This window comes from Sus scrofa, chromosome 1 (genome assembly GCF_000003025.6).
Source record: "Sus scrofa isolate TJ Tabasco breed Duroc chromosome 1, Sscrofa11.1, whole genome shotgun sequence".
Taxonomy (NCBI): Eukaryota; Metazoa; Chordata; class Mammalia; order Artiodactyla; family Suidae; genus Sus; species Sus scrofa.
Genome location: NC_010443.5, coordinates 188199386 through 188218117, shown reverse-complemented (window position 1 = coordinate 188218117; position 18732 = coordinate 188199386). Strand labels below are relative to the sequence as shown.

General features: G+C 37.5%; 1 protein-coding gene across 1 annotated transcript; it reads left to right on the top strand.

Moving 5' to 3' along the window:
• On the top strand, window positions 414–15848 carry LOC102167516 (potassium channel subfamily K member 16-like). Its single transcript, XM_005660014.3, has 4 exons — window positions 414–527; window positions 2521–2699; window positions 14165–14279; window positions 15645–15848. The coding sequence occupies exons 1-4, from the start codon at window positions 428–430 to the stop codon at window positions 15827–15829; spliced, it is 579 nt and encodes a 192-aa protein (XP_005660071.1). The 5' UTR covers window positions 414–427; the 3' UTR covers window positions 15830–15848.

Sequence of the window (18732 nt, the reverse complement as noted above, 5' to 3'; positions counted from 1 at the left end):
AGATTAATCTGGATGATCAAGGTGGGCACAATTTCACAAGGGTCTTTATATGTGAAAGAAGGAAGCAGTAAAGTCAGCATCAGAGTGAAATTTGAAGATTCTATGCTGTTGACTTTGAAGATGGAGGAAGAGGCATGAGACAAGGTGTGCAGACAGCCTCTATAAATTGGAAAGGCAAGGAAACAGATTTTCCCCTAGGGCCTCCAGAAGGACGCAGTCCTGCTGACTCCTTGACTTTAGTTCATGAGACCCAGTTTGAATTTATGACCTCCAAAATCGTAATCCTTAATGTGCACAGTTTAAGCCACTTGAGGTTATAGTAAATTGTTACAGCAGTCATGGGAAACTAATACATTGTAACTAAGGAGGAGGGGATTGTTTATAGAACTAGCTGCTCCAAGGTTCCAGAAAGAATTATGATGTTGACATGAGAGTACTTGGAATGTTTTTAAAACACCACTCAGTTGCTAAAGGAATACTGCCTAAGCACATCATGAATGCTGAAGATGAAGAAAAGTGTTTTAAAGGTAGGACTGCCTTGAGATATTCTATTTGAGTGAAAGCTGAGCTTCACAAGCTCTAACCTAGTCTTGGGTGAAGACTTCTCTGGGGGTTGTGATAACATTTTCACACTCTCATGATGAACATTAAAGTTTTAAAAAAATTTATTCATAGAGTAAAACATAAATAAAACTGAATCGACTTAACTCATGTCCCTTTCTTTTTGTAATCTAATACTATTCTTTAAACACAGACTGGCAAACAGTATCACCATACCAAAATCTGGAAGAAAATGAAAGTTCCCACTTTTATTGTTTTAAAATAAGCTGAACTATCTGTATATAGAGAGATTAAATCTGTTCTTTGAAGACTATCTATCTACCATCTATTTCTACATGGTATTTTAAAAGGTTTACTCTTATATTATTGACTTAAATACTTGAGCAAGTACTTTTTTTTGGTCTTTTGTCTTTTTAGGGCCATTCCCATGGTGTATGGATATTTCCAAGCTAGGGGTCAAATCGGAGCTGTTGCTGCCCACCTATTCCATGGCCACAGCAACGCCAGATCCAAGCCGTGTCTGCGACCTATACCACAGCTCACAGCAATGCTGGATCCTTAACCCACTGAGCAGGGCCAGGGATGGAACCCACACCCTCATGGTTCCTAGTCAGATTCCTTTCTGCTGCACCATGATGGGAACTTCCAGAGCAAGTATTTTTAATTATCATGGCTATGACATTTCCATAGAATAAAGCTTTTTTTTTTTTTTTTTTTTTTTTTAGTTTGTGAATCACACAATAACGAAGTTATCCTGTAGTGCTAGGGGCTTGTACTATTGAGATCTGTTCCTTTTGCTATAAGAAGAGATTAGTAGGGAAATAGATTTATTTAAAAATCAAGGATTGGACAGCTATATAAAAATCAAGGTTGTCTACAAAGAATACTTCTGACAATCAAACATGCATTTGGCTGCCTTGTCTTTAATATTAAAAATCAGGTTTCATCAAGATAATGGTTATCTTTCCACTTAATAGGTAGTTTGTTTTTTCCTTCACGATGAGCACTGCAGAGAGGAAAAGGAAATGAGGATTAGAAAAAAAGACTCTGGGTAAATAATCATCCAAATTCATCTGGATGGGGTAATCTAACTAATAACACACATTTTTGAAACTACAATAATTATTTCTCTAAAAATAACCTCTGTATTGGACTCATCTGGCTCTAAATGCCAGCATAAGACTGAGTAGACAGTGGTATTTGACAGAGTCCCTTAAGTTAACTTACATGCCCAGAAACAGAATTTTTCCCCTAAATTTTCACAGTCCAGGATATTTCTTGTTCAGGATATAATTGGAGTTCAAATTTGATTTTGCCATGAATATTTTGGGATTGTTTACTTTTGTATATTTATTCAAATGTATGATTGCTATTTTTCTTTCTGGGAAAGAGAACTTTTTGTTAAGTTTTTGTTTTGAACAAGAGGTATTTTATATTAAAGCAATCTGACCTCCTGTGCCATTCATTCACTTTGTCTTTAGGGTTTTGATTTGTTTGTTTGTTTTTTCTTTTCTGGCTGCCTTGCAGCATATGGAGTTTCTGGCCAGGGATCAGATCCCAGCCACAGTTGTGACATAGATACAGCTGTGGGAATACCAGATCCTTGAACCCACTGTTTTGGGGCCAGGATAGAGCCTGTATCCTGCAGAGATGCCACTGATCCTCTTGTACCACAGCAGCAACTCCTGTCTTTAGTTTTTTTTTTTTTTTTTTTTTTTTTTTGGACTTTTTAGGGCTGAGCCGAGGGCATATAGAAGTTCTCAGGCTAAGGTTCCAATCAGAGCTGCAGCTACTGGCCTATGCCATAGTCACAGCAATGCTAGATCTTTAACCCACTGAGTGAGGCCAGGTATTGAACCTGAGTCCTCAGGGATACTAGTTGGGCTCGTTACTGCTGAGCCATGGAGGAAGATCTCTGGTCTTTAGATTTTTTTTTAATAGAGTTGGTTGCTTCTCAAGTCTCTAGGTACGTGCTATTGATTGGTTTTATGAGCTACTGCTTGATGGGAGCAAAGGTATTTCAAACTTTGGAGACAGACATTCAGGAAAAGTTGAAGAATTCCTTTCTGGATGCCGAAACAGCTTTAATGAAGAACTATGTCAATATAACTCCAGAAGAACTTGAAATCTTTTTGCAGGTAAGAGATGAAGGGGTTTCATTTTGAGAATTACACATTTGCCAATTGTGTGGAAGATAGCTATAGATAGATTTGATAGAATGCCTTTCTGTGTATTTTACCTAATAGCACAAGTTTCCTGTCATCTGAAGAGAAATAGGGGGAAAAAAAGACAAGCCCTTATAGTGATAGGAGATATAAAGACAACAATGAAAGTATGCAAAGGGGTAAAACAAATACAGGTAAGAGGAAAAATTACAGAGCAGACATCACAAGGTTATTGGAATGGTAGAAGATATCCTGAGCTTCAGGACAGAAAAACTAGTATTGGATTAACACTACCATTTATAACAATTATAAAGTCAAACACATATTAGAAAAAGAATGGAAAACCCAGAGGTATAATAAGCAAAGGAGGCAGAAAGGGGGATGGCTATTTAGAGAAAGCATATGAGCTGAGCTCCAATTTACTTGTCCTTGATTCTGTGGCATGTTCCCTTTAACCCAGCTTGCTGATTGGCAATAAGCCCTAGTGGAAAGCAGAGCTTTTACCAGGCTAAAGCATCAGGATGTCAGAACTGGGGTTCCAGCAGTGGTTGTAATAATTTGAGGAGAAAATCCCAAAGAGGAGAAATCCTCAGAATGAAACCCACACCCCCAAATTCTAAATCTGCTTCAAATTCTTCTCAAGCTGCTGGCCTACTCCTTAATTGTGCATGTGCAGATCAGGGCCTCAGAAAAATTCTAGCAGCACCTGTGATTCTCAAGAACTATGCAGAGATGTTAGCAGTGGTCTGTTGCTGGGGAGACAGAAATCAGAGGTCAAATTTAACCAAATTAGAGAGATTTAATAAATGCCTTAGACCTCCTGTTGAGATCCCAGAAAAATCACACTCCAGGAGTCAAATTGAAAACAGGATAAGCCTTAACAAAGTATACAATTAACTCTCAACAGATCAAGGTGATCTGCTGGATTCCATCTGCCTGCCAAATGAAACACCAAACCCTCTTTTTAGGATGAGAACATCATCCAGAGTCTCTACAAATTTTCGTATACAATGTCCAGAACCCAATTGAAAATTAGGAAGTATAATTACAAGTCGAAGCTATTGACTGGAAACTAAGTGAAACTACAGAGGTTAGAAAGTGACTCACCAATAATTTGATATGAAGTTATGATGTAAAGTCTTTAAAATAAATGTAGTTAATAGTTTAAGAAAATCTAGCAAAGAATCAAGAATTTTAGAAAATATCTGGAATCCTTTAAAAAGCATCAAACCAGTATTATAGAGATAGGTCACCAGAGATTAAGGATAGAGGGTAATGGTTGTAGATGTGACTAAAAATGGGTAGAATGAGGGAGATCTTTGTGCTCTGTTGAAACAATAGCTATAAATCTTGATTGTGGTGATGATTATGTAAATCACTATGTGCTTTTTAAAAATAATAGCTTTATTGAGATCTTATACTATGCAATTCACTTATTTAAGGTTTAAGATTCATTGGTTTTTAATATATTCAGAGTTGTGCAGGCATTATTTCATGCTATTTTTGTCTGTTTCTGCTAGCAGAGTTATAGGGGGTTTATAGAAAACACTGAAAAAAAAAACCCTTCCTCCTCTCCCCTCCCTCTTTCCTTCCTTTCTCCTCCCATCCTCCCATTCTTCCTTCAATAACTTTATGCGTGTCTGTCTGGCTCATGTGTCATCAGTGATGCTGAGTTTGAAGTACATTTGGGATATTTATGTGAAAAGCAGCATTCCTCCCCCTGACAGACTGCCCTTATTTTTTCTTTTGTGTTTTGGGCATTTTTGTCTCTGTGCCTTTAGCAACCAATTTCATCTCTTTCATGTGTTTTAGGAAGTCTTCACAAGTCAGATTTACCTATGCTTCTTTCTTTTCAATAGTGTCCTTTATAATTTTGTTTTGGATATGTTTAGTGTTATTTGAATAGAATTTTATGTGAGAAGGCAAGAAAACAAGAGTCCGTTCCACTTCTATATAAATCACAGGTAGCCCTAATGTGGTCTTTATGTCTTTCTTTGCCTACTGTGTGCACATGACTATGGTGTCCACCATTTCCATCAGAAATCCACATACCCCCTCCTATGGAGTCACTTAAGAACATGGCCATAATTCAGATTTGACAATATGCAGTCTCTCAACGCAATAAGGATAAAAGCAAAAATAGGGAGTTCCCGTCGTGGCGCAGTGGTTAACGAATCTGACTAGGAATCATGAGGTTGTGGGTTCAATCCCTGGCCTTGCTAAGTGGTTAAGGATCTGGCGTTGCCGTGAGCTGTGGTGTAGGTTGCAGACGCTGCTCGGATCCTGTGTTGCTGTGGCTCTGGCGTAGGCTGGAGGCTCTGGCTCCGATTCGACCCCTAGCCTGAGAACCTCCATATGCTGCAAGAGCAGCCCAAGAAATGGCAAAAAGACAAAAAAAAAAAAAAAAAAAAAAAAGCAAAAATAAACAAATGGGACCTAATCAAACTTATGAGATTTTGCACAACAAGGGAAACCATAAACAGAATAAAAAGGCAACCTATGGACTGAAAATATTTGTAAATGATGCATCTGACAAGGGCTTAATTTCCAAAATATACAAACAACTCATACAACTCAATGACAAAAGAACAGCCCAATTAAAAATGGGCACAAGACTGCTATGTAGCACTGGAAACTATGTCTAGCCACTTATGATGGAGCATGATAATGTGAGAAAATAGACTGTGTACATGTATGTGTAACTGGGTCACCATGCTGTACAGTAAAAAAAATTGTACTAGGGAAATAACTATTAAAAATAATAATAATTAAAAATTACATGACAATACATGATTATTAAAATGTTTCAAACAATATAAAGGCAAATATAGAAAAGGCTGGTCATTGGCATTCCCTGGTGGCTAATGGATCTGGTGTTGTCACTTGTGACATAAGTTCATTCCCTGGCCCAGGAATTTCCATGTGTCATGCGCGTGGCCAAAAAAAAAAAAGAGAGAGAAAAAGTTAAGTTCATTGCTTCCATTGTCTCTCCTCATTTCTTAGATTATTTATTTTTCTTTCTCTAAATGTAACATAAACACAAATATATACGTATATATACATATATAAGGTAATTTTTTCTCTCCCTATAAAAATAAAATCATAAATAGTACTCTGCAAAAAAAAAAAAAAGGCAAAAGACCTAAACAAACATTTCTCCAAAGACATACAGATGGCCAATAGGCACATGAAACGATGCTCAACATTGCTAACTATTAAAGAAATGCAAAGCAAAACTACAATGAGGTATCACCTTGCACCAGGCAGACTGACCATCATTAAAAGTCTATAAATAATAAATGCTGGAAAAGGTGTGTAGAAAAGGGAGCCTTCTTACTCTGTTAGTGGGAATGTAAGTTTGTACAGCCACTATGGAAAATAGTATGGAGGTTCCTTAAAAAACTAAAAGTAGAGTTACCATATGACCCAGTAATCCCACTCTTAGGTGTATATCTTGAGAAAAGTCTAATTCAAAAAGATAATGCACCCTTATGTTCATAGCAGCACTATTTACAATAGCCAAGAAATGGAAGCACTCTAAATGTCCAGTGAAAAATGAATAAAGAAGATATGTGTGTGTGTGTGTGTGTGTGTGTGTGTGTGCACATATAAGTATATATACAATGGAATATTACTCAGCTATAAAAAGAATGAAATAATGCCATTTACAGCAACATAGATGGACCTAGAGATTACTATACTAAGTGAAGTAAGCAAAGGCAAATATCATAGGATATTGCTCATATATGGAATCTAAAAAAAGATACAAGTGAACTTATTTACAAAGCTAAAATAGACTTACAGTCATAGAAAACAAATTTATGGTTATCAAAAGGGAAAGTGTGGGGAAAGGATAAATTAGGAGTTTGGGATTAGTAGGCACAAACTACTATATATAGATAAACAGCAAGGACCTACTGTATAGCACAGGAAACTATATTCAGTATTATGTAAAAAACCACAATGGAAAAGAATATGATAAAAACATATAGTTGAATCTCTTTACTCTACACCAGAAAATAACACAACATTGTAACCCAACTATACTTCAAATTTAAAATGTGACATCACCTGAAAAAAAAATTGACAATCTGTCCTCACCTGACATAAGCTTTTGTCACAGTTTATCACTCTCTCCTTCTTTTCTCTTCTTTTCTTTTCTTTTTTCATTTTTTTTCATTACTCAAATGAATTTATCACATCTGTAGTTGTATAATGATCATAACAATCTGATTTCACAGGATTTCCATCCCACAGCCCAAGCATATCCCCCCACCCCCAAAACTGTCTCCTCCGGAGACCATAAGTTTTTCAATGTCTGTGAGTCAGCATCTATTCTGCAAAGAAATTCAGTCTGTCCTTTTTTTCAGTTTCCACATGTCAGTGAAAGCATTTGATGTTGGTGTCTCATTGTATGGCTGACTTCATTTAGCATGATAGTTTCTAGGTCCATCCATGTTGCAAAAAATGCTGGTATTTCGTTCTTTTTAATGGCTGAGTAATATTCCATTGTGTATATGTACCACTTCTTCTTGATCCATGCCTCTGTTGATGGACATTTAGGTTGTTTCCATGTCTTGGCTGTTGCAAACAGTGCTGCAATGAACATTGGAGTACATGTGTCTTTGTGAGTCGTGGTTTTCCCTGGATAGATGCCCAGGAGTGGGATTGCTGGATCAAATGGTAGTTCTATGTTTAGTTTTCTGAGGAGTCTCCATACTGCTTTCCACAGTGGTTGCACTAATTTACAATCTCACCAACAGTGTACTAGTGTTCCTTTTTCTCCACAACCTCTCCAGCACTTATTGTTGTAGACTTTTGGATGATAGCCATTCTGGGTGGTGTAAGGTGGTACCTCAGAGTGGTTTTGATTTGCATTTCTCTAATAATGAGTGATGTTGAATATCTTTTAATGTGTTTCTTGGCCCTCTGTGTGTCTTCTTTGGAGACTTGTCTGTTTAGATCTTCTGCCCATTTTTTGATGGGGTTGTTTGTTTTTTTGGTATGGAGCTGCAGAAGGTGTTTATAAATTTTGGAGATGAATCCCTTGTCAGTTGAATCACTTGCAAAGATTTTCTCCCATTCTGTGGGTTGTCTTTTTGTGTTGTTTAAGATTTCCTTTGCTGTGCAGAAACTTTGAAGTTTGAGTGGGTCCCCTTTGTTTATTTTTCTTTTTATTGTCAATACTCTGATAGGTGGATCTGGGAAGATGTTGCTGTCGTTTATGTCAGAGAGTGTTTGGCCTATGTTTTCCTCTAGGAGTTTGATATTATCTGGTCTTATATCTAGGTCTTTAATCCATTTGGAGTTTATTTTTGCGTATGGTGTTAGGGAGTGTTCTAATTTCATTCTTTTCCATGTGGCTGTCCAGTTTTCCCAGCACCACTTATTGAACAAGCTGTCCTTTCTCCATTGTATATTCTTGCCCCCTTTGTCATAGATTAGTTGGCTGTAGGTACATGGGTTTAATTCTGGGCTTTCTATCCTGTTCCACTGATCTATATTTCTGTCTTTGTTCTAGTACCATGCAGTTTTGACGACTGTTGCTTTGTAGTATAGTCTGAAATCCAGGAGCCTGATTCCTCCAGCTCCATTTTTCTTTTTCAGGATGTCTTTGGCTATTCTGGGTCTTTTGTGCTTCCAAATAAACTTTAAGATATTTTGTTCAAGTTCTGTGAAAAATGTCTTTGGTAATTTGATAGGGATTGCATTGAATCTGTAGATTGCCTTGGGTAGTATAGTCATTTTGATGATATTAACTCTTCCAATTGACGAACATGGTGTATCTTTACATCTATTTGTGTCGTCTTTGATTTCTTTCATCAGTGGCTTGTAGTTTTCAGAGTACAGGTCTTTTGTTTCTTTAGGTAGGTTTATTCCTAGGTATTTTATTCTTTTTGATGTGATGGTAAATGGGATTGCTTCCCTAATTTCCTTTTCTGCTTTTTCATTGTTAGTGTATAGAAATGCCATCAATTTCTGTGTATTGATTTTGTATCCTGCGACTTTGCCAAATTCGTGGATGAGCTCTAAGAGTTTTCTGGTTGAGTCTTTAGGATTCTCTAGGTATAGTATCATGTCATCTGCATATAGTGATAGTTTTACTTCTTCCTTTCCAATTTGGATTCCTTTTATTTCTTTTACTTCTCTGATTGCTGTGGCTAGGACTTCCAGAACTATGTTGAAGAGTAGTGGTGAGAGTGGATATCCTTGTCTTGTTCCTGATCTCAGGGGGAATTCTTTCAGCTTTTCACCATTGAGAATGATGTTTGCTGTGGGTTTGTCGTATATGGCCTTTATCATGTTGAGGTAGGTTCCCGTTATGTCCACTTTCTGAAGGGTTTTTATCAGAAATGGGTGTTGGATTTTGTCAAAGGCTTTTTCTGCATCTATTGAGAGGATCATATGGTTTTTATTTTTCAGTGTGTTAATGTGATGTATCACATCGATGGATTTGCGGATATTGAAGAACCCTTGCATCCCTGGGATAAATCCCACTTGATCATGATGTACAATCCTTTTAATGTATTGTTGGATATGGTTTGCTAGTATTTTGTTGAGGATTTTTGCATCTATGTTCATCAGTGAAATTGGCCTGTAGTTTTCTTTTTTTGTGGTATTTTTGTCTGGTTTTGGTGTCAGGGCGATGGTGGCCTCATAAAATGAGTTTGGGAGTATCCCTTCCTCTGCAATTTTTGGAAATAGTTTCAGAAGGAGAGGTGTTAGCTCTTCTCTAAATGTTTGATAGAATTCGCCTGTGAAGCCATCTGGTCCTGGACTTTTGTTTGTTGGAAGTTTTTAAATCACAGTTTCAATTTCAGTTCTTGTGATTGGTCCATTCATCTTTTCTATTTCATCTTGGTTTAGTCTTGGAAGATTGTACTTTTCTAAGAATTTGACCATTTCTTCTACGTTTTCCATTTTATTGGCATGTAGTTGCATATGGTAGTCTCTTATGATCCTTTGTATTTCTGTGATGTCTGTTGTTACTTCTCCTTTTTCATTTCTAATTTTATTGATTTGAGTCCTCTCTCTCTTTTTCTTGATAAGTCTGGCTAAGGGTTTATCAATTTTGTTGATCTTTTCAAAGAACCAGCTTTTCGTTTCATTGATCTTTTCTATGGTTTTCTGTTTTCTAGTTCATTGATTTCTGCCCTATCTTTATGATTTCTTTCCTTCTACTAACTTTTTCTCTCTCTAGCTGCTTTAGATGTAAAGTTAGCTTGTTTATTTGGGCTTTTTCTTGTTTCCTGAGGTGGGCTTGTATTGCTATAAACTTCCCTCTTAGAATGGCTTTTGCTGAATCCCATAGGTTTTGGAGTGTCGTATCTTCGTTGACATTTGCTGCTAGGTATTTTTTAATTTCCTCTTTGATTTCTTCAGTGATCCATTGGTTGTTTAGTAGCATGTTGTTGAGTCTCCACGTGTTTGTGTTTTTTGTAGTTTTTTTCTTGCTGTTGATTTCCAGTCATATAGCATTGTGGTTGGAAAAGATGCTTGATATGATTTCAACTTTCTTAAAGTTACTGAGGTTGGATTTGTAGCCCAGGATGTGATCCATCTTAGAGAATGTTCCATGTGCACTTGAGAAGAATGTGTATTCTGTTGCTTTTGGATGAAATGTCCTATAAATATCTATTAAGTCCATCTGGTTTAATGCTTCATTCAGGGCCAGTGTTTCCTTATTGATTTTCTGTCTGGTTGATCTGTCCATTGCTGTAAGTGGGGTGTTAATGTCCCCCACTATGATTGTGTTATTGTCGATTTCTCCTTTGAAGGTTGTTAGCAGTTGCCTTATATATTGTGGTGAACCCGTGTTGGGTGTGTAGATATTTAAAATTGTTATATCATCTTCTTGGATTGATCCTTTGATCGTTATGTAATGTCCTTCCTTGTCCCTGAAAATATTCTTCATTTTAAAATCTATTTTGTCCGATATGAGTATTGCTACTCCAGCTTTCTTTTGAACCCCGTTTGCATGAAATATTTTCTTCCATCCTCTCACTTTCAATTTGTATGTGTCCCTAGAAGTGAAGTGGGTCTCTTGAAGACAGCATATATATGGGTCTTGTTTTTGAATCCATTCAGCCAGTCTATGTCTTTTGGTTGGGGCGTTTAGTCCATTCACATTTAAGGTAATTATTGATATGTATGTTCTTATTGCCATTTTATTAATTACTTTGGATTTGTTTTTGCTGCTCTTTTTCCTTTCCTTCTTCTGTTGTTCTTTTCTGCCTAGAGATGTTCCTTTAGTATTTGTTGTAAAGCTGGTTTAGTGTTGCTAAATTCTCTCAGCTTTTGTTTATCTGTGAAGGTTTTGATTTCTCCTTCAAATCTGCATGAGAGCCTTGCTGGGTAGAGTAATCTTGGTTGGCAGTGTTTTCCTTTCATCACGTTGAGTATATCATGCCACTCCTCTCTGGCCTGCAGAGTTTCTGTTGAAAAATCTGCCGATAGCTTATCAGGGTTCCCTTGTATGTTATTTGTTTCTATTCTCTAGCTGCTTTCAAGATTTTCTCTTTGTCTTTAATTTTGGTCAGTTTGATTAGTATGTGTCTTGGGGTGTTCCTCCTTGGGTTTATTTTGTATGGTACTCGTTGTGCTTCCTGGATTTGAGTGAGTGGTTCCTTTCCCATGTTAGGGAAGTTTTTGGCTATTTTCTTTTGGAATATTTTTTCTGTCTCCTTCTCTCTCTCTTCTCCTTCTGGCACCCCTATAATACGGATGTTGGTGTGTTTCACGTTGTCCCAGAGTTCTCTGAGACTCTCTTCATTTGTTTTCAATCTTTTTTCTCTTTTCTGTTCTGCATCCATAATTTCTTCTAATCTGTCCTCCACCTCGCTTATTCGTTCTTCTGCCTCCTGTATTCTGCTGTTAGCTGCTTCTGGTGAGTTTTTTATTTCAGTTATTGTATTTTGCATATCTTCTTTTTTTTCCCTTTTTTTTCTTTTTTTTTTCTTTTCCCACTGTACAGCAAGGGGGTCAGGTTATCCTTACATGTATACATTACAATTACATTTCATATCTTCTTGTTTAAGTTTTATATCTTGTATCTCTTTGCTCAGTGTTTCCTGTAAGTTATCCATCTTTTCCTCCAGTTTATTTCCAATGTCTTGCATCTTCTTCAGCATCAACAGTCTAAAGTGTTTTTCCTGGAGGCTGAGAATCTCCTCATGGCTTAGCTGTTTTTCTGGGGTTTTTCCTTTCTCCCTCATCTGAGTTATAGTCCTCTGTCTTTTTATTTTTATAGGTTTTTGGTGTGGTGACCTTCTTAGGGATAATAGAGTTGTAGCCTCTCTTACTTCTGATGTCTGCCCCCCTGTGGCTGGAGTCGGTATGGGGGCTCGGTGTAGGCTTCCTGATGGGAGGGGCTGATGACTGCCCCCTGGTAGGAGGAGCGGATTCTAATTCCTCTGGTGGGTGGGGCTTAGTCTCTGGATGGGATTAGAGGCAGCTGTGTGCCTGAGGGGTCTTTAGGTAGCCTGTTTACTGAGGGGTGGGGCTGTGATCCCACCTGGGTTGTTGTTTGCCCTGGGGCTTCTCAGCACTGACTGACAGGTGGGGCCAGATTTTCCCAAAATGGCCACCTCCAGAGAAAGGCACTGCTGCTGAATATTCCTGAGAGCTTTGCTTTCAATGTCCTTCCCTCACAACAAGCCACATTCACCCCTGTTTTCCCAGGATGTCCTCCAAGAACTGTGGTCAGGTTTGACCCAGATTCCCTTGGAGACTTTGCTTTGCCCTGGGACTCAGTGCACGTGAAAGTCTGTGTGTGCCTTTTAAGAATGGGGTCTCTGTTTCCCCCAGTCCCGTGGAGCTCTTGCACACAAGCCCCACTGGCCTTCAATGCCAGATGCTCCGGGGCTCTTTCTCCCTGTGCCAGATCCCCACACGTGAGAGTTTGATGTGTGGCTCAGAACTCTCACTCGTGTAGGTGAGTCTCTGTGAACCAGTTAGTTTCCAGTCTGTGGAGCTTCCCACCAGGGAGGTATGGGGTTGTTTATATCGTGAAATCACCCCTCCTACCTCTTGATGTGGCCTCCTCTTTTTCTTCTGGGGTATCTTTTTTAAGGTTTCTGGTCCATTTTGGTGAAGAGTGCTCAGTCTTTAGTTGTGAATTTTGTTGTTTTTAGGAGAGAAGTTGAGCTCCAGTCCTTCTATTCCACCATCTTAATCTGATTTGCACTCTCTCCTTCTTGATAACTTTCCTCTCACTGCTTCCAAGACTCCACATTCTGATCCTGATTTTCCTCCTATTTTACCAGTTGTTCCTTATTATTTATCTTTTCTGGTTCTATCTGAATAATTTCTTGTTGTTGAAGGACTCCTGGATTCAGTCCTCAGACATTTTTTCTATTTAAACTCATTTCCTTTGTGGTTCATCTAGTCTAAGCCTTAAATACCATGTACGTGCCAATTAACTCCCAAATTTATATTTCCAGCTGAGGCCTTTCTTATAAATTCCAGATTGTATATCTACCTGCCTATGAGAAATCTCTATTTGGACATCTAACAAACTACTCAGACTCATCATTTCCAAAAATGGACATCTGCTTTTTCCTTTCAAAAGGAAAATTTGCCATCACCCTCAACAACCTCAGCTTTCCTTATCCCCAGCTGATGGCAACTCCATCAGGTGAGAAGTCTGAGAGTCATCCTTGACTACACTCTTTCTCTTAGAGTCAGTTTTTATCTCTCAGAAAGTTCTGTTGGCTCAGGCTTCAGAATGTCATAAACATGCTTCTCATCACCATCACTGCTGCTGCTTGGTCTCACTGAGCACCATTTGGTTGGTCTCTTCTAGAGAATCCAAGGTTCTACAGTATTCTCCTAACAAATCTTCCAGCTTTGACTTTGCTCTCCATATTACCTTTTAAATGCAGCAGTCATAATCATCCTTTCATTATCTTTCTGGTATGTAAGTCATTTTCTCTGCTCATCATCTTCCAATAACCCTTCCCATTCAGATTGAAGGCTAAATCTTTGATCTTACATGATCTGGTGCCCTTACTTTATTTCCTTTCTTACATTCTCTTACTCTTATTCTTCCCTCAACATTTTGCTAGTCATGCTGCTTGATGCTTTTAGAATATTCCAGCATTTTACCTTAAGGCTCTTACTGTTTATCTAGTTGTTTCCTCTCCTTGGAATGCTCTTTCCCCAAATATTTTTTGGCTAACCTTCTCACTACCTTTAAACCCTTGTTTAATCTTATTTTCTCATGAGACTTTCCCTGACTATCCCCCCCCAGTACTTTTATTCCACTTTATTCTCCTTATCTCTTATTGCTTCTTAACATGTTATATAATGATTGATTGTGTTTCTTTCCCTCTGCTAGAATCTAAATTCCATAAAGGTGTATTTTTTTTCTAAAATGCTTTAAGGGAAAGACATACATTTCATCAAATTTATGCTTATTGTTTTTGTTTAACTTGTAGATGCTGGCTTTGTCTATAAAACATGGAATAATCCCCGTAAGAACTGGAGTTGTTTATTTTAGTTGGAGTTTTAGGAACTCTTTCTCATTTGTGGCATCCACATTAAGTACAATAGGTGAGTAAGGTGCTTTATTTTTAGTTTAATTTAGTTTCTTTTTATTTAGGATATCAATCAGTTAAATTTTTATCATACCATGGAACTTTGCATGAGCCATAACCCTTCAACCTGCGAACTCAACCTGATTTTGTTTTGAAAATGGTATTTCATTAGTATACACAGCTTTTCCATCATTTCATGTTTTCAAGTCATTTGTCTCTTCCATAACAAACTCTATGTGCCTATTTTCTTTAGTGGGTGGTCTTGGCAATGGCATTTCTACCTAATCTTCCAGCATACTGATGAGATGAGTAGCAAAGCCAGAACCAGTCAGATTTTCTAGGACCCCTAATAAAATATGTTTACAAGTTTCTCTAGAATTCACATCTACCTTAGCTGGAGAATTGTGAGATTTAAAAACAAAAATTACCATAGGTTTCTGCTAAAATTTTAGACAATGCTGAGATATTTTATTATCAACCAAGAGCCATTAGGATTTACAAAAAGAATAAGCACAGCTTAAGATAGCTGTAGCCAAAACCCTTGGGAGATTCCTGGGAAATAGCACTTTAAGTCGGGCATTGCCATGGAATTGTCCTTCTCATGAGAATAGAGAAAATTAGTAAGTGACAACTGTTATTCTCAAGTATGGCATGCTCAAATCTATTTTCCCTTACTAAAAATAGGATGCATCATTCTCCATAACTGTGAATATGCATTTAGTTTTAGTAAGGGAAAATTTTAAATTTCTAGCAAATTGATAATATTCATTTATTTATTTACTTATTTTGGTTGTTTAGGGCTGCACCAGAGGCATATGGAGGTTCCCAGGCTAGGGGTTGAATTGGAGCTACAGCATCTGGGCTACACCACAGCCACAGCAACATGGAATCAGAACTGTGTCTGCGACCTACACCACAGCTCATGGCAATGCCAGATCTTTAACCCACCTGAGCGAGGCCAGGGATGGAACCTGCATCCTCATGGATACTAGTCGGGTTCATTAACTGCTGAGCCACAAAGGGAACTCTGATCATATTTGTTTAAAAGCCATTATTACTTGCATATTATAGTTCAATAAAAGAAGTGGGAGAATCTTGCATTTCAGGGGTCCACATGAGGTCAGGGTTTTGGGATTGGATGTCATCATGGCCCATGGCTTCTATCTTGGGGAAAAAATCCATACTTCTCACTTTTCTAGTCATTTCCTTAGGAGAAATTCCTGGATATGAACTGACTGCGTAATATGTTTTCTCTTAAAATCTGTGTGTGCTGCTGGGACTCTGGTAAGACAACATCAACAACAACAAAACATCACAAGTGCATGTCCCAAGGACTAGTAATAATGAGCAGATATTAAATTTATCTTTTATCATCCATCAGGTTATGGGTCAATTGCACCCAGAACTCCTATGGGTCAGATATTCTGTGTCTTCTATGCTTTGCTTGGGATTCCTCTAACTATCATATTCCTTAAAGCTGTGAGCAATGCCATATTACGACCACTTTCGGGATTTGAGAAATACCTTCAGAATATGGGAATGGAAGAGGTAATGTTTACTAAGTGATAGTTTTGTTTTGTTTTTATGTATGCATAGGTTCATAACCTTAAGCAGAACAAGCACACAACACAACTTACATTCTTGTTAAACATATGCTAAAAGAATCTATCTATCTATCTATCTATCTATCTATCTATCTATCTATCTATCGTATTTAAGTGTGTGTGTGTGTGTGTGTGTGTGTGTGTGTGTGTGTGTATGCTTGATCTGTTTTTTTATGGAGCTCCTGGATCAAGAAAAGGATATCCAAACCAAAATCACTACATTGTGTTTATTTTTCTTCTTCAGAAAATAGGAGATATATTTCAAAGAATACTTGTAGAATAATATAGTATAAATGCAATTTTACAATCCTGATTTTATTTGATGCCTTGAACCACCCTCTGAGGCAAGTATGGTAAAATCTAACATCTGGATTTTCTAGAGGAAATTATCAACTTAAATTCTTCTGATCATAGGTTCTGAGCTCTTTTCTCTCAGAATGCCTTTGTCAACACTGTTAATGGCCAAAAATTATTTTAGGCTATGATTTTATATGTGTGTGTGTGTGTGTGTGTCTGTGTGTGTGGTGTATATATATATACATGTATGTATGTGTGTGTATATATAAATTATATATATACATATATATATGTATATATATATATACAATTAGAGGAAGCTATTATGGAAAATTGTCGGTCAAATTTGTGTTGAGCTGAGGCAAAGCGAGATAGAGGCGACATGGATGGATAGTCCATTCTTGATATTCCACCTATCCCAGAAAGAGAGATGATGATAAGACAAGGACAAGTAAATTGTTTGCTTGTATTGCCTTGGGGTTACCTTAAGCATTCCTACAAATCAGACTGCACTTGAGCAATAATCTCTTCTGCCTAAAGAATCCAGTTTAAGATGACAGACAACTGAGGCAGCTAGCTCCTTCCCCTTCCTCTCTGAACTCACGTCCAATGGCTTAAGTGTGATAATTAAAAGGCCAGCTTGATGTCTACACAGGCCTGATCTAGGCCAGCTTTCCCAGGTCTTCTTAGGAAAGAGCACTGCTAAGTAAGAGCAGGTCCTGGCTGGTGTTTCTTCCCCAGTCTCAAGGAAGTGGAGTCCAGAGAAATAAACTCTTGGGAAATTATTTGGCCGCCTACCCCTATAGTGGTGGTCAGTGAATACCCTTGGACTTGACTCTTTTCTATCAGTAATCCTCTCTTGGGGGTGGACTCTGGGAGAGGTGGACCAAAAGGCAAGAGCTCTTAGCATTCCTTAGGGATCAAAAAGTCCTCTGAAATAGTTTAGGCTGAAGAGTTGCTTTACCCTTCAAGGAAGATCAGACAGCATCTGGAAAAATTTTGCCCATTTTTTCCTGGGGCCATGTTATCAATCCTTGTAATTATGTCTTAGATCAAAGACTTGATCATTTTAGAGATGTAAAATCTCTTGGATATTGCCTTTCAAAAGCTACACAAAGCCAAAGTTGGACCTATTACATGCTTACAGATATGTCTATAAACAAACTCATCAGACAGTCACTCAGTACACCAGATAATAGTATTACTGAGATAAAATTCTCTTAGTGATATTGAAGGTTCTGAGCTTGTCACCATGACACAAAGTTAAACAAAAGGAGTTATTAACAGTACTTCCACGGAAAATTAAACCCTCAGTATCAACTTTCCCTTATTCCCAAAGCCTCTTAACAGTTCTAGAATACATACTAAAAGTCAGCCATCTATTTCTTTCACTTTTCTCTAATTCTGCTTTATTCTTCTATGGGTATCTTATGTAAAGTATCTCCAAAGTTGATAATGAGTGCATGTGTCCCATTTTTTGGAGAAATAAGACATATAAGAATTTTATAACATCAGCTTCATGTTCCACCAAATTTAGGAAGTACTGCAAATCCCACAATCTAATGTAATCATTGCACTAAGCATATTACATAAGTGTTAAAGTTTAAGGAATATTTAAGAGATGTCTCTTTACCATAATCAATCAAATAATATGTATAGTTTTTAGCATAGTGTCTGTCTCATATGAAGTATTCTACCAGCAAAAGTTAAAAAAAAAAGCTAAAAACATGTTCTTTCTAATGCTGTTTCTTCTGTCAAAACTATAATCTCTACATGGACAAATTCTTATTTTTACTTTATATCTTGAATATCTCCCCTGATGCTAGCCAATAGGAAACATTCAATAAAGCCTTGTTAGGATGAATTTGAATTACATCATACAAAGCATTTAATCAATTAATATGATAAATTATACATGGATTATCCAGCTTTTAGATGGGAAAATGCATCTATTTTCTCTTATAATCTGAAGTGTTGGAATGTCTCTTCACAAAATAAGATTATTTTATTTGCTTCAAAAAGTTAATGTCCTGAACCTCTAGATGATGATGGTCTAGCCTGCACTTTTACAGAGCCAGTTAGGACCCAGAGCTGGAGGAAGAAGTAAATTGGTTACAAACCAAAAGAACATTTTAGTCTGAGTCCTAGGGAGGGCAGAAGAAAGGGATTATTTTACATTAAAAAACTGTAATTGTAATGTATACATGTAAGGATAACCTGACCCCCTTGCTGTACAGTGGGAAAATAAAAAAAACAAAACAAAAACAAAAACAAAACAAAACAATGTAAAGGGCAATGCATGAAGAAAAAAAAAAACAGAAATGAAGGCTTAGCAAGAAAGATGATGATTCCATTGGGATATTCTCCTAGTTGCACAGGAAGTCTGAAAGTCAGAGAGTGGGAGGCTAGTCCAAGGAAGCCCTTGGTAAGAGAAAGATCTGTAAGGGGGGAAAAAGTGGTTTAGTGGACAATAGCTCTCTGACTGCCCTAGAGTTGATACTAACATCCTCCTTCCTTTGTCTCTCTCTCCTTCTGTTCTTCCCCCATCCCTCTTGTCCTTTCCACTCC

What these genes read in the sequence shown, in the direction of transcription:
- LOC102167516 (XM_005660014.3), top strand. Translation starts at nt 428, where the DNA reads ATGAGAGTACTTGGAATGTTTTTAAAACACCACTCAGTTGCTAAAGGA. An exon ending in AACTTGAAATCTTTTTGCAG is followed by an intron (nt 2,700 to 14,164) that starts GTAAGAGATGAA and finishes TTTAACTTGTAG; the next exon opens with ATGCTGGCTTTGTCTATAAA. An exon ending in ATCCACATTAAGTACAATAG is followed by an intron (nt 14,280 to 15,644) that starts GTGAGTAAGGTG and finishes ATCATCCATCAG; the next exon opens with GTTATGGGTCAATTGCACCC.